This window comes from Rhinolophus sinicus, linkage group LG05 (assembly GCF_036562045.2).
Source record: "Rhinolophus sinicus isolate RSC01 linkage group LG05, ASM3656204v1, whole genome shotgun sequence".
Lineage (NCBI taxonomy): Eukaryota > Metazoa > Chordata > Mammalia > Chiroptera > Rhinolophidae > Rhinolophus > Rhinolophus sinicus.
Genome location: NC_133755.1, coordinates 31,996,023 through 32,017,378, shown reverse-complemented (window position 1 = coordinate 32,017,378; position 21,356 = coordinate 31,996,023). Strand labels below are relative to the sequence as shown.

Here is a 21,356-nt window from a genome sequence, read left to right as displayed (position 1 = left end):
GCTGGGAGAAGACGTGGAGGCCTCATGGGGGACCCACGACGACTCCAATGATGACGCAATACTCATGCAAAATTGTACATATAGATTTAAACTCCACCCGGACGGCAAGATCCATCCCATCGGCCTCTAAGTGCACAACCGCTCTAGAAATAGGAAAGGAAGAAAAGATAAGAAGGTTAAAAAAAAAAAAAATTTAAGGCGCGCGGAGTGATGGGAGAGGAGTGGTGGTGGTCCCTGACTTGGAAAGTAGGTACTCCTGGATTATTGCTTGGGCCCCCTTCCCACCATCACCCATGCCGTTCACAGCAGAGGCTTGAATCATTTACTATGAAACTGGTGACTAAGGAAGTTACAGCATCTTGAATCACTGAAGCATCCGCAACCAGCCAGAAAAGGGAGACACTGCTGGCTCTGAATGACAAATGTACCTGTGTTCCCCTGGAGACGACCTTCTCTGAAGCCCCCTGGCAGTGTGCCTGGAAGGTGTTAAGTTGTGATCCCTGAGGAGTGATACACTCTTGTGCTCTAATACTTGGCCTGTGATCCAGGTGGCAACCCCTTCCTGGGCAAAGCTTGGAAACACCTGGCTGGCCAGATCCAGTTCACTGGCCAACAGTACTGCTTTGAACATTAGGCACTGGGGGAGTGAGGTAGGGGAGAGTGAGTACACCCCCCCACACACTGCTGACCTGAGATAAATCACTTCCTTTCATCGATTCACAGGATTAGGAAATGCTGTCTTGAGAAGCAGCACACAGCTCAACTGGATCGTCTTCCTTAGATCTCCCTTACTTTGTAGGTAAGCAAACAGACCTAGAGAGCTGAAGTGGTTATCCCAAAGGCTTCCCTAATTCCAGCATTTAAGGACTTGGAGCACACTTTGCGAAATACTGCTATGTCCCCACACCCCACTTCTCAGTCCTCAACTCTCAACCCCGAAATATGATTTCTGTTGTCACAGGAAGATTTCCTGGATGATTGGAAGTTCCCTGTGGAGTCACAGGCCACATGTCACCTGACCCCTCCATGTGCATCTGAGTGTGGGCATTTGCAATGCCTGCTGCTTTAGATTAAGCAAGGAATCCGAAAGATAACTTTGTATGTACTGAAGGACAGGTTAAGAAAGGCAGCTTTGAATTCAGGTCTTGGTTTAAGACCAGTTTCTGCTGCTTCTTAGAGGGGAAGAAAGGAGGACTGGCTCCCTTTGCCTGCAATACCATTTTTCAGGCATTTGCTGGGATCAGTATTCTGAAAGGAGGGTCTATCAGAAGAGGTTAAGGGGCTACTGGAGTACACTCAGCCAGGAGAGTGCATTTGTCCCATCTCTGATGCTAGTTAACAGTGTTACCTTAAGCATGCCACTTCTCTAGACCACGACTTTCTCATCTATAAATGTGATCGCATCCATAAGAGTAAGATCAGGTCTCAGCCTTGAAACTCTAGGGCTGTCTGGAATGTGTTCTGAGAACTCCCAGTAGTAGCCTTGGAACAAGGGGAGAAGCAGTTGATGGAGACATGGGGAAGGCCTTTATAAAGGATGAGCAGGTCTGCCCCAGGCCTGGAGGATGGAGGCTTCCTGGAGACTTCCTGTTCAGGGCTCCAGCCTCCCAGCTCTTACTCTAGTTCTCAGAGGGGCAGACATTTACTAGGGATGCAGAGATCTGGAGGATCAGCTCCAGAACCTTGAAAAATATCAGGGACCCCAGGTTCTGGATGCTCTGGGAGAAGCTCGGGGAATATCAGAGCACCCCACGTGAGGAACTGATGTCAGATGAATCATGCAGTGGTGACTTCATTGGTGAGAGTGATCTCATTCCTTTGGCCCGTAGAAAAGCCAAAACTGACTGCCAGTAATGCTTAGAGCTCTGGGCTGATTCCACCAGTGTGTGTGTGAAGTGGAAGGGGAGAATTATCCTGGATGACCCAGGTGGGCCCATGAATGGGTTAGCTGGAAAGACCAAACAGATCTTAACATAAATCTCACCTTCCTATGTGCAAAGAAGACAGTGTCTCAAGTGGATTAAAAAAAGTCCTCAAATTTCAGGGATTGAGAGACAGAAAGCAACCGATTCTAAGCCTCCTATAGGCTCTGTGCTCAATTTCCTTCCTTTGTGTCAAATGCAAATGTCAAAACACATTGATTGGTCTGTGTGAGGACAGTGAAATCTCTCCTTAGCTTTCCCTTTTTCCTGTAGTTCCCACTCTTCATTGATACACTAGTATTTCATTTCACAAGCATTTATTGGGGTCTACTAGATGCCAGGCTTTATGCCTGGGCAGGGGACAAAGAGCTGGAAAGCCACAATCGCTGGAGGGAGAGGTGGAAAGGAACTGATGAGCAGATAATTACTATATAATGTGATCAGTTTTGGGGTAGAGGATAAAGGACGGGCTTTTGGAAGTGAAGGGGAGGCAGTTAGTACCTGGCTAGCTCTGCATGTGCTCAGGAAGGATTTGCACAAGGGTGTGTCATTGGGCTGGGGTTTAAGAGGCTAACAGGAGTAAGAGAAGAGTGCCTGGGAAACACAGCCCCAGACCACAGCAAGAAGGAACAAGCACACAACTTCTTGGGAATGATGAGCCATCTAGGGTGGACAGTGCAGGATCAGTGGTGCAGAGGAGCTGGTTTGTGTTTAATTGGGAACTGAAATGCAGCCAGTCCTTGGGCCTCTGAAAGCTTTGTTAAGGAGCATGCAGGAACCCTCCCGGTCTGTGCAGTCTGAGCACCGTACAAAGGTGAAGGGAGAAATCTGGCCCACTTGATATCCATCCACAAAGCCATAACCCTGGCTCAAGGCTGTGTTCATTGGAAGAAGGAGCATTCTTTTCTTATCATAGATATGACTTCTGGTTTGTCAAACCTGTGCCCATAGGGCTGCGTCCACCCAGAGAGGGGCACCATTTTCTACTTAGCAAAAAACAAAGGCACTATCTAGGTAAACAGTGGCTCTGGGAATGAGAATGTGATGAAGGGAGGAAAGGAGAGCTTGCAGGACATCTGCTGTGTACTTAGCTGTATACTATGCCCAGGCACTGTCCTGAGTATTTGATGCTCACTTTTATAGCGCATCTTGTTTCACCTCCAAAGCAACATGCAAGATAAAGTTTGTGGAGAGTATCTATTTGTTTGCCTGTCCAGAACAGCACCATTTGCTTCTGCTAAATATTCTTTCTAATTTAGTCTCTGTGATCATGTGGTTTAAATGGAAGGCGCCATCTTCTTATATATCCTGCCCCTGACCCCCGTTGATGAGCCCTGGGTAGGTAGCTGATCTAAGATGGGGCAGTCTGAGCCATCCTTGAAAGGTTTGAATTTAGGATTCAAAACAGGAGTCTCCCCTCTTTTACTTACTAAACTGGAAGATGTTGGCCTTTCATGTTTCATGTTTCAGCCATTCATAAAAAAGCCAATCCAAGCAAATGAACCTAAAATGCAGAGAGAATAAAAAAATGGAGAGATAAAGCCCCCTTCTAAACAGCTCCAAAGGTAGATATAACACAGACCATTTGTGAGTTCCTAATTCTAGGTATCCCCAAGACCCTGCTGCGCTACTGTTCTTCATTTGGTCACTTGAGTTAATAAGTCCCCCTTCCCTTTTTGCCTAGTGAGTATGGGTTAGTTTTCTGTCACTGGTAACCAAAGAAATCCTGACCACTACAGTATTATCACTGGAGTTCAGATAGGTGACGTGCAGAGAGATTAAGAAATTTTCCCAGTCACACAGCTGTTAAGTGGCAGGGCTAGTTTTCAAAATGATCTGTCTTCAAAGCTCATGTTATTTCCCATTGTCCGTATCAAGGAGGCATCAAAAGTGTTTCAGTAAGAAAATGACAAGTTGAGAGCTGTCATTTGAAAAGAAAATGTATAGAGAATTTTGTCACTCTGGGAGTGGTGTAGAAAATGGATTTGGAGGGGATGAGAGTGAAGGCAGAGAGAGTGAAGAAGAGACAGATCGTGATGGTCTGAACCAAGCATGGTTCAGAAAAATGAAGAGGCAGCCATGGGTACCAGGGATATTTAGATATGAGAATCTTCAGGGCTTGATAACACAGCATGAGAAGACCTAGGGTAACTCTAAGGCTTCTATGTTTTGATTCCATCAATTTTCTCTCCCTCTCTCTTTTCCTTTTTAATCTCCTCTGCCTTTACCCCTTCTACTTCTTCTTTGGGCTTCTTCCTTACTTTTTAAATCTTTCCCATCGCCTATGGATTCCTAACCATGCAACCAACTGCGTAAATCAAGCTGAGAGTAGGACTCCAGGACAGTAAGATTCTAAAATATACTCATTTTTGTCATTTTGTTTGTGTTCCCTCACATCTATCCCAGAAATGGCAAAATGGATTCCAATAGATCATTTGATGTGACTAGGATGCTTTGGGTTGCAAGGAATAGAAGTCAGCCGAAATTGGCTTCAACAACAAAATAACTATAGACTTCTTTAACTGAAACATCTAAAAGTAGCTCAAACTTCAGGTATGGCTTGATCAAAGCTCTGGCTCTATTTTTTTCTACACTTTTTCAGTTTTTCTCTTCTTGGGTCAACTTCCTCCTTACATTGCGTTCTCTCTTAGAAGCAAAATGGTTGTATCAGGACCAGGCCTCACAACCCATCCACCTCAGTGTCCAAGAGAGAGACCTTCTCTAGACCCACTCATTAAACTAAAATCTTGGCTTTCCTCTGATTAGATCAGATTAGTTCATCCCTGAACCAATCATGGTGGCCAGCAGAATGTCATATGGTTGTTGCCTTAGGTCTGGACCACTGCCCATCCCTGAAACCATTACTGTGACTCTCTTGATTGGGCCTATCAGCGCCCACCCCAAGGCGAGAGTTTTATTCCCACTTAAAGTATAGGGTACTTGTACAGTGGGTGGCAGGTACTGGGGGGAAATGCACCCTGGGGAGGCACCTAGCAATATCCATTACATCTGGATCATAGCTCACCGAGTGTGCTAATCCACACCCCCATTCTGAGCTGCACAGTAAATAAAGAACTTTAGAAAAGAAGCAGATTTTGAGGAGAGAGGGAGGTAAGAAGGATCCAAGTGAAATCCATGATTTATTCCAAATTTCAGTCAGTTGGTTTGTCGATACATGAATCCATACTCGCTCTGAATCCCTAATTCTTGGCCTATAGTAGGTACTCTTATTCCTCTCTGAACCTCCTTCTTAGAATAATTGGTAAGGAGGTAAAATGGTTATCATCCTTTTCTCTGGTTCACCCTGTTCTTCTATTAATGCTATTCCCTCCACACATGCCCAGTATCTTCAGACTACCGCCCTTTCACTCTTCAGGGCTCTCTTGCTTCCCAGACTCCACTTGGCCCACCTTTATAGCATCTTGCTTTATGCCACACCTATTCCTCTTTTTCTCCCCACTTCTAAAACCTCCTTTTCTCTTAGGGCTCAAATGTAATGTACATTGCACAAGTTTTTGAGCTAAGGTATTAATGGCTTAAACACTGCAGCAATTTCTTAAAGATCAGTGGTCCCTAATGATCATAGTGATAAATAAATCCCATAAGATTGGGTCACTTGGTTTTCATTTCTAGTTATGCTTCTAGAATGCATCTAGTTCCCTTTTCCCATTTCATAACAGAAACTCCAAAGTATGCCCCAGCTTCAGAATTTTGGCTCAAGCTCCCTTAATAATGTTTTGCTATCTTCATTTCTGTCTTCTGCTACAACCTTTGGTCAGGAGACCAGTTGTTATTAAATGATGGTATTGGCACTCATTGCTGGGCTATAGGAAAGGACACTTCCTCAGAGGTTACTGTATGGAATATTCCAATGATCTGGGAGTGGCCCCTCTCATAAGCTCAAAGGAGGCTGAATCACAGACCCCTCTTCCAGCAATGAAATTAGTGATGTTATTCCACGCGTCAGTACTAAGAATGCCAGAAACCATCTGAGACTCACTTATGGTTGTTCCTTTAAAGCGCATGTTTTGGCTACCAAGCATCATGATCACATTTCGAATCTGGGGAATCTCTCACTTTGAGGGTCTTGGTGGGAAGAAAAGAGCATCCCTTATAGCAGCTGAAAATTACAGTCCTGGTTTCCTTGTCAGATTCAAGAGCTATTGCAACTACAATTAAGTACAGGGCACACTCCCTCTGGAGGCTGCAGCTTTAGCGGTGGGTATACAATTCAATAACTGACACAGGAAGTGGCACATAAGGGTAGGCCATGGTGGCGGTTGTGGTATAATTGAGTTCCTGGTGCAGAAGTGACAGCTGTACACATTGATTGTTTAGAGTTTGATGGCAGCAATGGTACCAAAAGTGGTTTTCTTATTAGAGCAATTCCTGAGACATGTTGGGCACAGTTCCTATAAAGACAGTCCTGAGCAGCGTCTCTAGCCCTCCCACAGTCCTGTGAGCTACATATGATCCTTTGAGGTTCCTTTTTCATTCAGTCAGCCACTGATAGCTTCCGTGGCTTACAACCCAGCCTCCTAAGAAGGGGTTGGAGGAGCAGATCACTGTAGTGAATGTGCTTTACGCAGAGGTTCCCATTTCTGCTATACCCAAGGAATTGGTCCTAGACCTACCTGCTGTCTGAGTCCAGGCCAGCCGCTACAACAAAATACCATAGATTGGGTAGCTTATAAACAACAGAAATGTGTTTCTCATAGTTCTAGGGACTGGAAGTGCCGGATCAGGGTACCAGCATGCTTTGGTGAGGGCCCTCTTCTGAGCTGAAGAATTCTTGTTGGGCCCTCACATAGTGGAAGGGACTAGGGAATGTTGTTGGGCCTCTTTTCTAAGGGCACTAATCCCATTCATGGGGGTTCTGCCCTCATGAGTTAAATCACCTCCAGAAGGCCCCATCTACTAATACCAACACTTGGGGAATTCGGTTTCAACATATAAATTTTGGGGGGACACATTCATCCTACAATACCCTTCTGATGTAAGCAACTTGGAAATTGCACAAAATATATAAAACCACTGTTTTCAGATAGCGGACAGCACATAGCACAAGACTATGATTCCTGAAAAAAAAAAAAAAAAGAACAAATGGGGCAAGCTCTACTATCACCCTTTCTGCCAGAAGTACTTTCTGAATTGCAGCACAGTGAGGGGAAACCAAAGCAGACCATAGTGGTTTTGCTGAGTTGAGGAGGTAGATGAGGAGACTTTTCAAGATGGAGTACCAGAGACGAGGGAGTAAAGCAGCACAAAAAGCTCCAGCATGATTCTCTTGAGTCTGCTGCTGATACTAAATTGTACATGCATCTACAATTCCACAGTGCCAGGGAAAGAACTGCCAGGGAGCATGAGCTGATTGGTTTCCATGGCTCACGCAGGGCGGGGAGATGTTTGACTTTCAAACCAGCCAATGGGAAGAGACCTGATAGAATGTCCAGAGGATTCAGTAAAAACTCTAGAAGGGTTAACATTTGTAGAAGGGCTAAATTAGCCCTAGAATAAAAGTAACTCTAGATGTCCCCCAACAAAGTTTATAAACAAATCTCATAAAGAAAAAGCTCATCCACAATTACCATAACTACCACCTAAAACAACATTCATCATTTTTAAAAGGACAACAACAGATACAGACTTTCAACAACATAAAATTCAGAATGTCAAGAATTACTAGACATGCAAATAAGTAGGGTAATGTGATCAGGAACAAAATCAGTCAATAGAAACAAACCCAGAAATGACAGAGGTAATGGAATTAGCAGACAAGGATTAAAAAAGGAATTATAAATATACAAAAGAATTTAAAGGAAAATGTAAAGATCAGGAGGAGAGAAATGGAAGATATAAAAAAGTTACCAAATTGAACTTCTAGAATTGAAGACTACCTGAAAGGAAAATTTCACTGGCTGATCTTAACAGCAGATTAGACATTATAGAAAAAAAAAAAATGTCTGTGACATTGAAGACATAGCAATATAAACTATCCAAACTAAAGCACACAGAGAAAAAGACTAATGAAATAAAACAAAACAAGAAACACAGTAGCTGTGCCCTAACCTATGTATTGCTGAGGCCTTTGGTTGAAGGTGAGAATTTCCAGCAGATGCCTAGGGATAAGAGTAACCTTCAAACCTTTTCGACAGTGTAGCCGAACAGGTTGTATAATAACTGAAATAATTTCATGTCGGTTGGTAAATGTTCCCTGCCCTGAGTCCTCCTCCCCCAGGTGCCCCAGTCACCCCAGACCTTTCCCTGGCTCCCTCTGACCTCCTGATTCAACATAAAGGGCTAATGCTTGGCGGAGCAAGAGGCCTTCAGGACCCTGTTCCAACCGAGGCAGGCAGGGCTACTCTGATTGGTTAGCTGTTAATTAGGTTGAGAGCCATCTCAGATTACAGGATATGTTAGGATTGTGGGAGTCTACCTGGACCTTCAAGTTACCTTTTGTGTATAATAGACTCCACGAGAGGACTGAGGGAATTCATTGAAATAACTTACATTTTTAAAGTTTTTGTTGAGTTCTGTGTTCCAGGAATGTGGGCAGGACTGGAGGAGGTGTCCCTCTGGGGCAGGCCACAGCTGTTTCTGTTCCCCTGTTCCCATCTCCCCATTCCTCCCTCTTTTTTCTGAAAGAGGGTTGCAAATTCCTAAGGTTGTGATAGTCTATAGGGGAGACTTCTTTCCTCACCACCATCTATTCATCTATACGTCCAACTTATTATTAAGCAATTGCTGTCTACTGGACTCTGTGGGAAGTATTAAGATGAGTCAGAAATGGTCCTTTCCCCAGTGAGCTCATCATGGAAGTGCCACTCATGATGAGGAACAGAGTTTGATGAATATACTCTCTTCCTCGCAAACCAGAAACCCGTATATCTCAGTAGAGGTGAGGCCACGACCTATCACAATGAGTGTTAAGTCAATATTAAAGCAGTGTTTGGCATCTGAATATGTGCCCTGAGCTGAGTGAGGACCGTGTGTTTCTGAGTAAGCGGAACATCTGAGCTCTGTTGATGCTGTCCTTGCCCTTGGCTCACAGGCTGGAGGCTTAGCCAACCATTTCTCTTTGAAGGGCTTGTGTCCTGAGGCTCCTTGCTGACCTCATACTAACTCTCAGCACCCTGGAGGCTTCCTGGGGCTCTAACCTCTGGTCTGGACCTACCTTTCCACAAGCACCTCAAGGAGCGTGGTTCTAAGAAGGGCAGAATGAGGGGTGGGGTGTTTGTGAATGACATCTGACATCCAGTAGCACTTTACAAAGCTGTTCTAGCCTTGCATCATTTGGCTTTCACAGCTCCATTGAGAGAGCAGCAGAATTCCTCATTAACATCCTTATTTTACAGATGAGCCTTTGTGTCTTTATCTGAATGGAATTCAGGTAGATTTTGAGCTTTTATCCAGATTGCCCAGCCTCTGAGTGACATCAGGGCTGAAACCTGAACAGTCTAATGCACTTCTCATGACACTAAGCTGCTGCCCGTGGAGGCATTGGAGGCCAAGAGGGAGACTTCCTATTTCAGGGGCAGCCTGGTTCCTACCCTCAGATATCTCCTGGTATGCAGAGGGAGAAGTGGGTCCTGCCTTGGAGGAATTACCATCCCATGATATCCCATAACCACCCAGAACATGGGGCATGCTCAGTAAACATTAGCCATATAAACTGCTTATACATCATGTATTATAACTGGAATCTCAGACCACTCCCACTCACCCCCATCCCCACCTTATAAGAGGCCTATTTTGAAGGGTGAATACTTTGAAAGGTGGATTAAGTGAGATCTTCCAAAGGTGTCTGCTTAACAACAGATGGTTGCTTAACTGCTTTCTGAAGAGGGTGGATTCAGTTAACTTGATGCCAGTGTTTCTCAAAAGTTTTGTACTGCCCATCACAGTAACAAATGCAGTTTTCACTGTGTATCAGAATATATACAAACGTACTTGTTACATATATCTATGCATATATACATACATGTATACACCTAGACATATACATATAGGAAATAAAAGTTTGACTACACAATATTTAACCTTATTACCTGTAATGATCTCTAGATTTTTCTATTCCATTTGGCTGCATGGCCCACTCTTTGAAAAACCCCTCTGTAGAGCTCTGTTTGCTGGATGGCTGTCTGGCTTGCAACTGGAAGTGAGTGCTCAGGACCACAGAGGAATAAAGAACTACAATTCAACAATAACAGCAACAAACAACCTGATTAAAAAATGGGTAAAGGACCTGAATAGACATTTTACCAAAGAAGATGTGCAAAAGGCCAATCAATAAGCACATGAAAAGATGCTCAACATTGCTAATCATTAGGGAAATGCACATCAAAACCTCAATGAGATACCACTTCATACCATTAGATATTAGCAGTTATAAGACAAACAAACAAACGAAAAACAGAAAATAACAAATATTGTCAAGGGTGTGGAGAAATTGGAAACCCTTGTGCATTGCTCGTGAGATTGTAAAATGGTGCAACTGCTGTAGAAAATGGTATGGCAGTTCCTCAAAATATTAAACAGAATTGCCATGTGATCCAGCAATTCTACTTCTAGGTATATACCCAAAAGAATTGAAAGCAGGGCCTCAAACAGATATTTGTATACCCATGTTCCTAACAGCATTATTCACAATGACCAAAAGATGAAAGCAACCCAAATTTTCATAGATGTATGAACAAAATGTGATATATAAATTCAAGGGAATGTCATTCGGCCTTATAAAGGAAGGAAATACTGACACATACTACAACGTGGATGAATTTTGAAAACATGCTAAGTGGAACCAGCCCATCACAAAAGACAAATATTGAATGTTCCACTTATATGAGGTACCTATAGTAGTCAAATTTATAGAGACACAAAGTAGAACGGTGGTTGCCAGAGGCTGAAGGGAGGAGGGAATGGGGAGTTAGTGTTTAATGGGTACAGAGTTTCAGTTTGGGAAGATGAAAAAGTTCTGGAAATGGATGGTGGTGATGGTTCCACAATAATGTGAATGTACTTAATGCCACTGATCATTACTTAGCGGTTAAAATGGTAAAAATTTATGTTATGTATATTTTATCTCAGTAAAACAAAGAAAATGGATGAATTTTACTTTTAAAATGGCATTTCCAACTTCTATAAAATACCAGATCGTATGACCCCAAGTCCACATTTCCTAAGGCGGCAGAAGTCTGGGCCCTTTAAACAAGGATGGAATCTTTTCGGGGAAACCAGGATTGAAAACCTTTTAGCTATGCAACTTTAAGCGATTTGCTCTTGGGGAGAACCTGACTGCTTTCAAGTAACTTTCCTGCAGAGGTTTGAAAAAGAGAAATTAAGGTGTGAATTCTTAATGTAAATTATTTGAGGAGAAATGTCTCTTGCCCTGCCTGGTTCTCTCCTTTATATGACCTGCCTGGCCGCTGTAGGAGGTCTTTGGAATATTTGGAATAATATTATATGTGTCATGTGGTAGCTCTATTCTTAATTTTGTGAGGAACCTCCATAATGTTTTCCATAGTGGCTGTACCAAATAAATTTAAATATATTTCTGTATTTGTATTTGTATATATTCGTATATACACACATATATATGTATATATACCGGGGGTGCCAAACAAAAAAAATGTATAAAAGTGGACATTTGGTCAACGTTGCTCAAGCAGTAGTTCGCCGTCATCAGAAGTGTCTGGATGCTGATGGTAACCACTTTGAGCACCTCTTGTAACTGCAGGAGTCAAACGTGACTTGTATTCATCTTTTGTTGTTGGTATATGTTGAGTATTACAATTTTATTACAGTTTTTTCCTTTCTTAAAATGTGTATACATTTTTTTGGCACCCTCTGAATATCATATATACATATATATATATATATATATATATATATATATATATATATATATAACTGTATATGGCCCCTTACTCATCAGCACTGAAGCAGAGACAAAGCTCTCTGGGCACTTCTGATTTTCTGTCTGGGTGTCTCCCTCTATGTCCAGACCATTGCCTCTCTGTGGCTCTTGTTGGTCTTTCCTCAGTTTGCTCTGAAGGCAGCAGGGCGCTTAGTGCCTGCTTTCCCTCCTCCTCACCCTGAGCTGAGCTGCTCGGCCCCGTGAGTGGAGGTGCAGGAGGCACCGTCAGGGCCTGACTCTAAGTCGTCAGACCTGCCATCTGGCTCTTGTACCACATCTTTTTCCATCCCAAAGCCTCCCTTCTTGTGTTCTTATCTAAGCCTTCATCCACACACAGACTCCACCTGGCATTTGGCTTATAGCCAGACTCTCTTGCCTCCGCCACCACAGGGCTAATCTTCCTACACCCAGGTTTGGCCAAGTTTCAATCCTGCTCAGAAGCCTTTGATGGGTCTCCTTTGCCTAATGACCCAATCTCAGTCTGACATTTCAAACCTTCCCCAGTTGAACTAAAACTGGCTTTCTGGACACTGCTCCCTGCCACGGCCACTGCAGGCCTGTCTGCTGCTGCCAAACCAATCTGGTCTCTGCACCCAGACCTCCTGCAGATCCCCACCGCCGTCCTTTGCCCATAGCATTCTCCCCATCTAGACAATCTCGCCCTCTCTTTCTACTTATCAAGATGGTCAGTCCCTCAATGCCTGTCTTCACTCTGCCGTCCTGGATTGACCCCTTGCCCACCAGACCACTCCTTCAGCTGAAGCCTGCAGCCACTCAACCTGTATCCATTCCTGGATCTTATACCATCCGATTTTGGGTGCCAAATACTGTTCCATATTTCTGAACCATGGTTCTCTCTGGACACCCAAAGGTATTGCCTGTAGAGTCAGGTGTCCATAAAGACTCATTCGATTCTTGTCTATTTGTATAAATTCTTCTCAATGAATACTATCAACTTGCTACCTTTTCCAGGTGACTTGTCTCCAAGTTAAGGCATCTGTCAGTGATGGTACGTTACCCATTATAGGGTTTACCTGTCTGTAGGACAATACATTGTAAAAGAGCCTGTGATGAACTTGGAAGAGGAATCAGGGACTGGATCCCTTTCTTCACTTAGTTTTCTTGAAACCTCTGGTTCCTAACATCCCACACTGTCACATGATTATCTGCTTAAGGGTTCCTCTCCCCCATTACATCATGGGCTGGGGAGGCAGGGCTGGTATCTGTCTTCTCTATTCTATCTCCAACGCCTACACAGTGCCTGGCATGTAATGTAGAATAATACTGTTCATCAAGTATTTCTTGAAAGACAAAAAAAGGAATGCCTCCTTCCCACATATTTAGCATTTGAAATCTCCCAAAGGACACAGTATTCCTCTAAATTGCCTCACCTACGTCCTGGGCCCTGTGAGTTGCCCAGCGCTCCAGGCCCTGGAAAGCCCCTTCCCTTCCTCACTCTGCAATTTCTCTGTGTGTGGAGGTCCAAATTGGGTTACCTCTCTTTTGGCCAGAGGTAGGGAGCCCACTCCCAGACATATTTGCCCTCAGACTTACAAATCCTAGCTGGAATGAAGAACAGTTGTTTCAGGGTCTGGGCAGGGCTCCAGACTGACAGACATGTTTTGCCCATTGAGCACTTCTGCCTGCCCTCCTCCCTCTCATGGTGCCGTGGATTCTACACTTCCCCACGGTGCACACAGGCTCTCTCGTAGACAAGGATGAGGGGGCCAATGAAGGGAGATTTCTAAGCTCACACTTCCACCAAGGACTCCTCCTATGGCCATGAATACAAAATCATCAGTTGTTTTTTCGTGTTTTTTTTTTAATTTTATTCAGGAATATTGGGGAACAGTGTGTTTCTCCAGGGCCCATCAGCTCCAAGTCGTTGTGTTTCAGTCTAGTTGTGGAGGGTGCAGCTCAGCTCCAAGTCCAGTTGCTGTTTTCAATCTTTAGTTGCAGGGGACACAGCCCACCATCCCATGTGGGAATTGAACTGTCAACCTTGTTGTTCAGAGCTTGCGCTCTAACCAACTGAGCCATCCTGCCGCCCCAAAATCACCAGTTTTGAAATGTCTCCTTCATGTCCTACGGAGGGGCTTCTGGGGTGCTGGTAACGTTCTATTTCTTGACCTGAGTGGTGACTACAGGATATTTGTATATCATAATAATTCATTGAGCCATACCTTTACATTCTCTACACTTTTTCCATACGCATATTATACTTCACAATAAAAAAGACAAAAAAAGAAAGTCCTCCCCAGACCCTCAGCCCTTAATCCAATCAATACATGTTAATTCATGCCTATTTCCACCCATCCCATTGGTGCTTGTCCTCAAGGAATATCCTGGAAGAAGCAAAATAATTGTAAAAATGACACTGAATCCAGCTCTAACTTGTATCTGGAACATAGGCCATGCTGTCATTTTGAGGAGGACTCTAGGGGTCAAGGAGGTGGTGAGACTCAAACTGAGCCTGAAAGTATCAGTGGTATTTAGGTAAGTGGAGAGGAGCAAAGGAAGGCATTTCAGCTGAGAGACCCGTATGACCAGGTGCTGTTAGGTGGGGCAGAGCCTGCCATGTTTAGGGGGCCAATGAAGAGACCCTGCTACTGAACAGCTCATGGGAATCAGACCGTCTTGAAGGGCCCTAGATGCTGTCCTGGCCCCAAACGTGGGCAATGGGGTTGCCACTTGTAGCACAAGCCTGCCTCATCTTATCACAGGGGTCTGGGCCCTCACGCAACAGCAGACATGGTGCGTTTCACATTTCTCAGTTTGTTTTGCTCAAGCCACAGGCCCATGTGGCCTCATAATCCCCATCCCAGACAGACTGGAAGTTACATCTGCCAGACATATTACATGGGTACCCAAATTCCTGCAGAAACACTTGCTCAATCCCTGACTTTTAACCCTGCCCCACCCTGCAGCTGCCTTCTGGTCGCTGCACTGATAAGCTATTTAGTAGCAGGTGTGTGGGAGGAGGCAGGATTGTGATGTGTGACAGTCTGTGAGATGACTCCACCCAGGCCCACGAGCCCTGGAATCTGGGGACTTCACCCACCATCACTAAGGATATGGCCAGCCACCTGAGCCTGTGGGGAAAGGTGCCATGAATTGTTGGGGGGTTCCCAAACTCCAAGCAGGGCTCCTAAGTTTAACACAATACAAGGAAGCAAGACTAGACTGCATTTCCACTTACTTTAGACTGCAAACCAAATCAGTCACAGGTACTCTGTACACACAAAGAGTGACTGAGAAGGAATGCGGCATAAAGCAGAGGAGAAAAGAGAATAAGTAACAGTAACGATGATAATAATAACTACCAAGCATGACGATTAACTATGGCCTAGCATTATGCTAAACATTCATTTCTTTCATTTCATCCTCATAACAATCCTGTGAAGGGGATATTATTTTTCCATTACACAGATGAGGAAACTGAGGCTTCAAGGGGTGAGCGGCTTTGTCATACAAATGGTAAATACAGCACTAGAATCTGAATTCCGGCAGTCTGTCTCCAGAGCCCATCCCATGGAAGCTGGCGATGCTCGTGTCAGTCCCATCTGGGCCTGCAGAAGATGGCCTCCCTCACCAGCAAGAGCAGACTAGCCCCTGTGGGGGGGGTGGCCCTCTTAAAGACCATCTGGCACATCTTACTTGCTCTGGTTTCTCGTTAAACCGCCTTTGGATTTATCTTCCCAAGCGACTCACGTACAGGAAAGAAGGCCAAGATCTGCCAACATGACAGCTGTATTTTTCATTAGTAAATTAATAAACTGGCTGCCCGTGTTCACAAGCATATCCATTTCTGAAGGCTTGGCTAAGGTGAGCCCACCCCAGACCTGAAGTCCACCATATGTCAACTTAATTGCGATTCCAAGCATGCAAGGGTAGTCCCTGGCATGGCCTGTGTGCCAAGGAAATCCCTGTTGGCCTCCCCTTGCAGACTTGGCCAGCCTTCCCCAGTGTCAGTCTGGCTCTTTGGATTCAAGCTGCCTGGGCAGCCTGTGAGGGTCGTCTGAAGAAAGAAGGAAGTAACAGTGCCAGGTTCCAGTGTGCGTTCCAAGTTCCACATTCCGCCTGCAGACTCCCGGCGCCAGAGCAAAGGCTGGCCTTTGGTGGGGGACTGGTAAGAGCTCATCTGGTACATTTTATTTTTCGACACGCATAACCTGGGGCTTCCTGGCTCTCCCCCTCTCTCTGCTTTCATTGACAGTGGTTTCCAAAGCTGGTGACCAGCAGGGTTACCCAGGGAGCCTTCCCCCCACCCCCAACCATTTAATTGACTGTCTTATTTAGGATCAGAGAATGTTTTGCTCTATTTAAAAAAGTGCAGTTTAGAAAAATATATTACATTCTAAAATAATGGGGCAATGGGTGGGATAAATCATTTTCTTTTTAAATTCCAATGACAGTGTGTTAGGTTGAACCCAAAGTCTTGGTCTTTGTCACAAACACTGGGTTATTTTTCCACCAAATTTGGTGAGTGGTGCATCTTTCTGGGGCAGCATTCTATTTTTTTATTTAAAGTGTGTGAAAAAACACATAACAGGAAATCCACCCTCTTAACAAATTTTTAGGTTACAGTGCAGTATTGTTAGCATTGTAAACTATATGCATATTGTTGCATAGCAGATCTCTAGAACTTGATCTTGCATGACTGAAACTCTGTACCCATTGAACTTCAACTTCCTAACTCCTTTGCCCCTGGCAACCACCATTTTATTTTCTGCTTTTATGAATTTGTCTACTTTAGATACTTAATTTAAGTGGAATCATGCAGTCTTTGTCCTGTGACTGGCTTATTTCATTTAGCATAATGTCCTCAAGTTATATCCATGAAGGAATTTCCTTGTCATATTTTAAGGCCAAAACAATATACCATTGTGGTATATACAACATTTTCTTTATCTATTCAACTGTCAATGGACACAGGTTTTCTTCTACCTCTTAGCTATTGTGAGTAATGCTGCAGTGAAAATGGAGGGCAAATACCTCTTTGAGATCCTATTTTCTATTCTTTTGGATAAATACCCAGAAGCGGGATTGCTGGATCATATGGTAGTTCTATTTTTAACTTTTAAAGGAGACTTCATACTGTTTTCCATAGCTACTGCTCCTTTTTACATTCCCAACAATAGTGGACAAGTGTTCCCATTTCTTCACGTTCTCTCCAACACTTATTTATTTTTTGCTGCTTTTTTCTTTTCTTTTCTTTTTTTTTTTTGTTAATGGCTATCCTAATAAATGTAAGGTGATATATCTTTGTTGTTTTGACTTGCAGCTCCCTGATGATAAGTGATGTTGAGTACTTTCTCATATACTTTTTGGGCATATGTATGTCTTCTTTGGATAAATGTCTATTCAAGTCCTTTGCTAATGAAAAATTTTTTTTTAATTTTTTGCTTTTCTTTTTTGCTATTGAGTTGTAGGAGTTCCTTATATATTTCGGTTTAATCCCTTATCAGATATCTAGTTTGCAACTATTTTCTCCCATTCCATAGGTTGCCTTGTTGCTATATTTATTGTTTGCTGCACAAATTTTGAGTTTGATATAGTCCCATTTGTCTATTTTGCTCTTGTTGCCTGTGCTTTTGGGCATGTCAAGAAATAATTGCCAAGACCAGTATTATGAAGGCTTTCCCTATGTTTTCTTCTAGGAGTTCTATAATTTTAGGTCTTATGTTCAAGTTTTTAATCCATTGGAGTTGATTTTTGTGTACAGTGTAAGATAAAGGTCCAATTTCTGTCTTTTGCACACAGATATTCAGCTTTCCTAACACCGTTTGTTGAGGACACTATCCTTTCTTTATGCTGTAGTCCTTGTACCCTTGTCAAAAATCATTTTACTGTATATATATGTATGTTTATTTCTGGGCCCTCTGTTCTGTGGCATTAGTCTATAAGTCTGTCTTTTTTCCAGTACCATACTATTTTTATTACTGTAGATTTGTAATAGGTTTTGAAGTCAGGAGTGTGAGGCCTCCAGCTTTGTTCTCTTTCAAGATTGTCTTGGCTATTCAGGGTCCTTTGTAATTCTAAATGAATTTTAGGGTTGTTTTTTCATTTCTTTAAAAAATGTCATTGGGACTTTGTTAGGGATTGCATTGAATTTGTACATAGTTTTGAATAGTATGAACATCTTAATATTGTCTTCTAATCCATTAACATGGGATGTCTTTCCATTTATTTGTGTTTTCTTCCATTTCTTTCAGCAGTATTTTGTAGGTTTTGGTGTAAAAGCTTTTAGCTTCCTTGGTCAAGTCTATTCTTAGCTTTTTTTTTATGATACTGTAAATGGGATTGTTTTCTTAATTTCCCTTTTAGATTATTCATTGTTTGTGTAGAAACACAACTGATTTTTATATGTTGATTTTGTATCCTGCAACTGAATTTGTTTATTAGTTTTAACTTTTTTTTTTTTTTTGGCGGCACTGTTAAGGTTTTCTAGATACAAGATCATGTCACCTGGGACTAGAGATAATTTTACTTCTTTCTTTCCAATTAGGATACATTTTCTTTCTTTCTTTTGCCTAATTGCTATAGCTAGGATTTCAATACTATGTTAAATAAAAGTGGCAAGAGTGGGCATCCTTGCCTTGTTCTTGATCTTAGAGGAAAAGCTTTTAGTTTTTCATTATTGAGTGTGATGTCAGCTGTGGGCTTTTCATATATAGCCTTTATTATGTTGACGTAATTTCCTTTTATTCCTAGTTTGTTGAGTGTTTTTATCATGAAAGGGTGTTGGATTTTCTCAAATGCTTTTTCTGTATCTACCAAGATGATCATGTGATTTTATCCTTCATTCTGTTAATGTGGTGTGTCACATTGATTGATATTTGTATGTTAAACCATCCCTGCATCCCAGGGATAAATCCCACTTATTCCTGATGTATGATCCTTTTAATAGAGTGTTGAATTCAGTTTGCTAGTATTTTGTGAGGATTTTCATGTCTGTGTTCATCAGGGATATTGTCTTGTAGTTTTCTTTTCTTGTAGTGTCTTTGTCTAGCTTTGGTATCAAGGTAATGTGGGACTCATAAAATGAATTTGGAAATGTTTTCTCTTCTTTAATTTTTTTTGGAAGAGTTTGAAAGGTATTGGCATTAATTCTTCCTTAAATTTTTTTTTAATTTTTATTGGGGAATATTGGAGAACAGTGTGTTTTTCCAGGACTCATCAGCTCCAAGTCAAATCGTTGTTTTCAATCTAGTTGTGTAGAGCGTGGCTCACTGGCCCCTGTGGGAATCGAACTGGTGATGTTGGTGTTAAGGGCACTGTGCTCTAACCAACTGAGCCAACCGGCCACCCTCTTCTTTAAATTTTTGGTAGCATTCTCCAATGAAATGATCTGGCCCTGGGCTTTTTTGTTTGTTGGAAGGTTTTTAATTACTGATTCAATTTCCTTACTAGTTGTAGATATGTTCATATTTTCTACTTCTTCATGGTTCAGTCCTGGTAGATTGTATGTTTCTAGGAATTTATCCATTTCTTCTAGGTTTTCCAATTTGTTGGCATATAATTATTCATAGTAGTCTCTTCTAATTCTTTTTATTTCTGTGGCATCTGTAGTAATGTTTCCTGAGTATTGAGCCATCACTGACTAGAAAACGTCTGGACTAGGTCTGCCCTAACCATCTCATTATTGTTTGATGATAAGAAGGTAGTGAGTGTAGTGGAGACAGAACTCTAGAAGCCCAGGTGCAAGTCTTTGTTCTTTTATGGTATCGCCTTGGACAGGTTGCTTTCCCTTTCTGGGCCTCAGCAGTGGATAGCTGTTCTTCATGATCCTTCCCTTTGGACGCTGACTCTCTCCTTCCTCCCTTTATCCACAGCTAAGGAAGTGGAACTCCAGAGACACTCCTGAAACTGCCCTAAAGCAAAGGAACCAGAAGATCTGCCAGTTCTCCCTCCACCTCCCTTTCTGGGAGCAGCCATGGCCCTGAGTGATGTTGACGTGCAGAAGCAGATTAAGCACATGATGGCTTTCATTGAACAGGAAGCCAATGAGAAGGCAGAAGAAATCGATGCCAAGGCTGAGGAAGAATTCAACATCGAGAAAGGACGCCTTGTGCAAACCCAACGACTAAAGATTATGGAGTATTTTGAGAACAAGGAGAAGCAGATAGAGCAGCAGAAGAAAATCCAGATGTCCACTGTGAGGAATCAGGCAAGGCTGGAAGTCCTGAAAGCCCGAAACGACCTCATCTCAGAGTTACTGAATGATGCAAAACTGAGACTCAGCATGATTGTGGCAGACTCAGAAGTCTACCAGGGGCTGTTGTTTAAACTAGTGCTCCAGGGTCTGCTCCGACTGCTGGAGCCTGTGGTGATTGTCCGCTGTAGGCCGCAGGACCACCTCCTGGTGGAGGCTGCGGTGCAAAAAGCCATCCCTGAATACATGGCAGTCTCCCAAAAATGTGTGCAAGTCCAAGTCGACCGAGAGCTGCACCTGGCTATGAACGCAGCTGGAGGTGTGGAGGTTTACAGTGGCAATCAGAGAATCAAGGTTTCTAATACCCTAGAAAGTCGACTGGATCTCTTAGCCAAGCAAAAGATGCCAGAAATACGAAAGGCCTTATTTGGAGCCAATCCCAACAGGAAGTTTTTTGCATAAGCCTCTGGGAAATGTTGAACTGTTAAGTCATAACATCATAAGTTATTAAGGCAAAGGAAACTATTTATGTTTCCTGTTCTTTGTTGCTCTGATATTATTCCACCTTCTTTCATGATATACCCTTTGAATAGCTAAAGGCATTATACTTTGGAATAAAGCCTCACTAAATGCTTAGACATCTAATTCTAGTTCATCCATAATACCACAGCTTCTGGTCAATTCTGCAGTCTGGGTTGAAGGGAGTAAAGACATCTATTCTTTAGCTCATTCTCCAGATGAGATGCGAATAGTATACTTGACTTATGGATCTGAGTGCCCCAAGTTTCTTTAATATGTACACGAAGTGTGTTTTCCGTTTTTCGCTTCAACTTCCTGTACTTATGTTATTAAATGAGGTTTATAGATCTTCCTTATATGTACAGAGCCAAGTTCATGGGCTATGTAACCAGTGCAATCACACAGGGCTCTCTGCTCAGAAAAACTTGGTGCTTGGGGTTTAATGCTCTGTAGCTACTGCCTTTATATTCTTAATTTTTATCTTTGAATGTGTATGTGTTTTGTAAATGAAGCCCCATGGAACTTTGGAGCATGGGCCAGGGCTTAGAGCCTTGGCTCATACATGGTGCCAACTCTCGAAGTTTACCTACCACACCATGGGATGGGTTCTTGGCCATCCACTGCCCAGCTTCCTGGTGCCCCTGAGACCCAGCCTTTCTTTCCCTCACTCAGTGAATACTGCTGCCCTCTGCCCCTGGTGATGGCCTGGCATGCAGGCAGGGAGGATCAGGGTGAAGTATGCATTGCGTGTTCTGCAAAGTCTTATGAATGGGTATAATAGAGGCCATCTTCACCCCTGGCTGGCAGCTCCATGGCACATTCATCAGGTGACTCAATGAGGGTG

General features: G+C 43.0%; 1 protein-coding gene across 2 annotated transcripts; it reads left to right on the top strand.

Moving 5' to 3' along the window:
• The first annotated feature begins 21 nt into the window (after positions 1 to 21).
• ATP6V1E2 (ATPase H+ transporting V1 subunit E2) lies at positions 22 to 21,152 on the top strand. 2 transcript variants are annotated; one of them, XM_074331944.1, is made up of 2 exons: positions 22 to 799; positions 19,674 to 21,152. In XM_074331944.1, exon 2 carries the CDS (start codon positions 19,775 to 19,777, stop codon positions 20,453 to 20,455), a length of 681 nt encoding a protein of 226 aa, XP_074188045.1. In that variant the 5' UTR covers positions 22 to 799; positions 19,674 to 19,774; the 3' UTR covers positions 20,456 to 21,152. The 2 variants fall into 2 exon arrangements, with proteins under 2 accessions (XP_074188045.1, XP_019604161.1); XM_019748602.2 differs by lacking the exon at positions 22 to 799 and adding an exon at positions 15,294 to 15,967.
• The last annotated feature ends 204 nt before the right edge of the window (positions 21,153 to 21,356 follow it).

Coding starts and splice junctions, on each gene's coding strand:
- ATP6V1E2 (XM_074331944.1), top strand. CDS start 19,775: ATGGCCCTGAGTGATGTTGACGTGCAGAAGCAGATTAAGCACATGATG.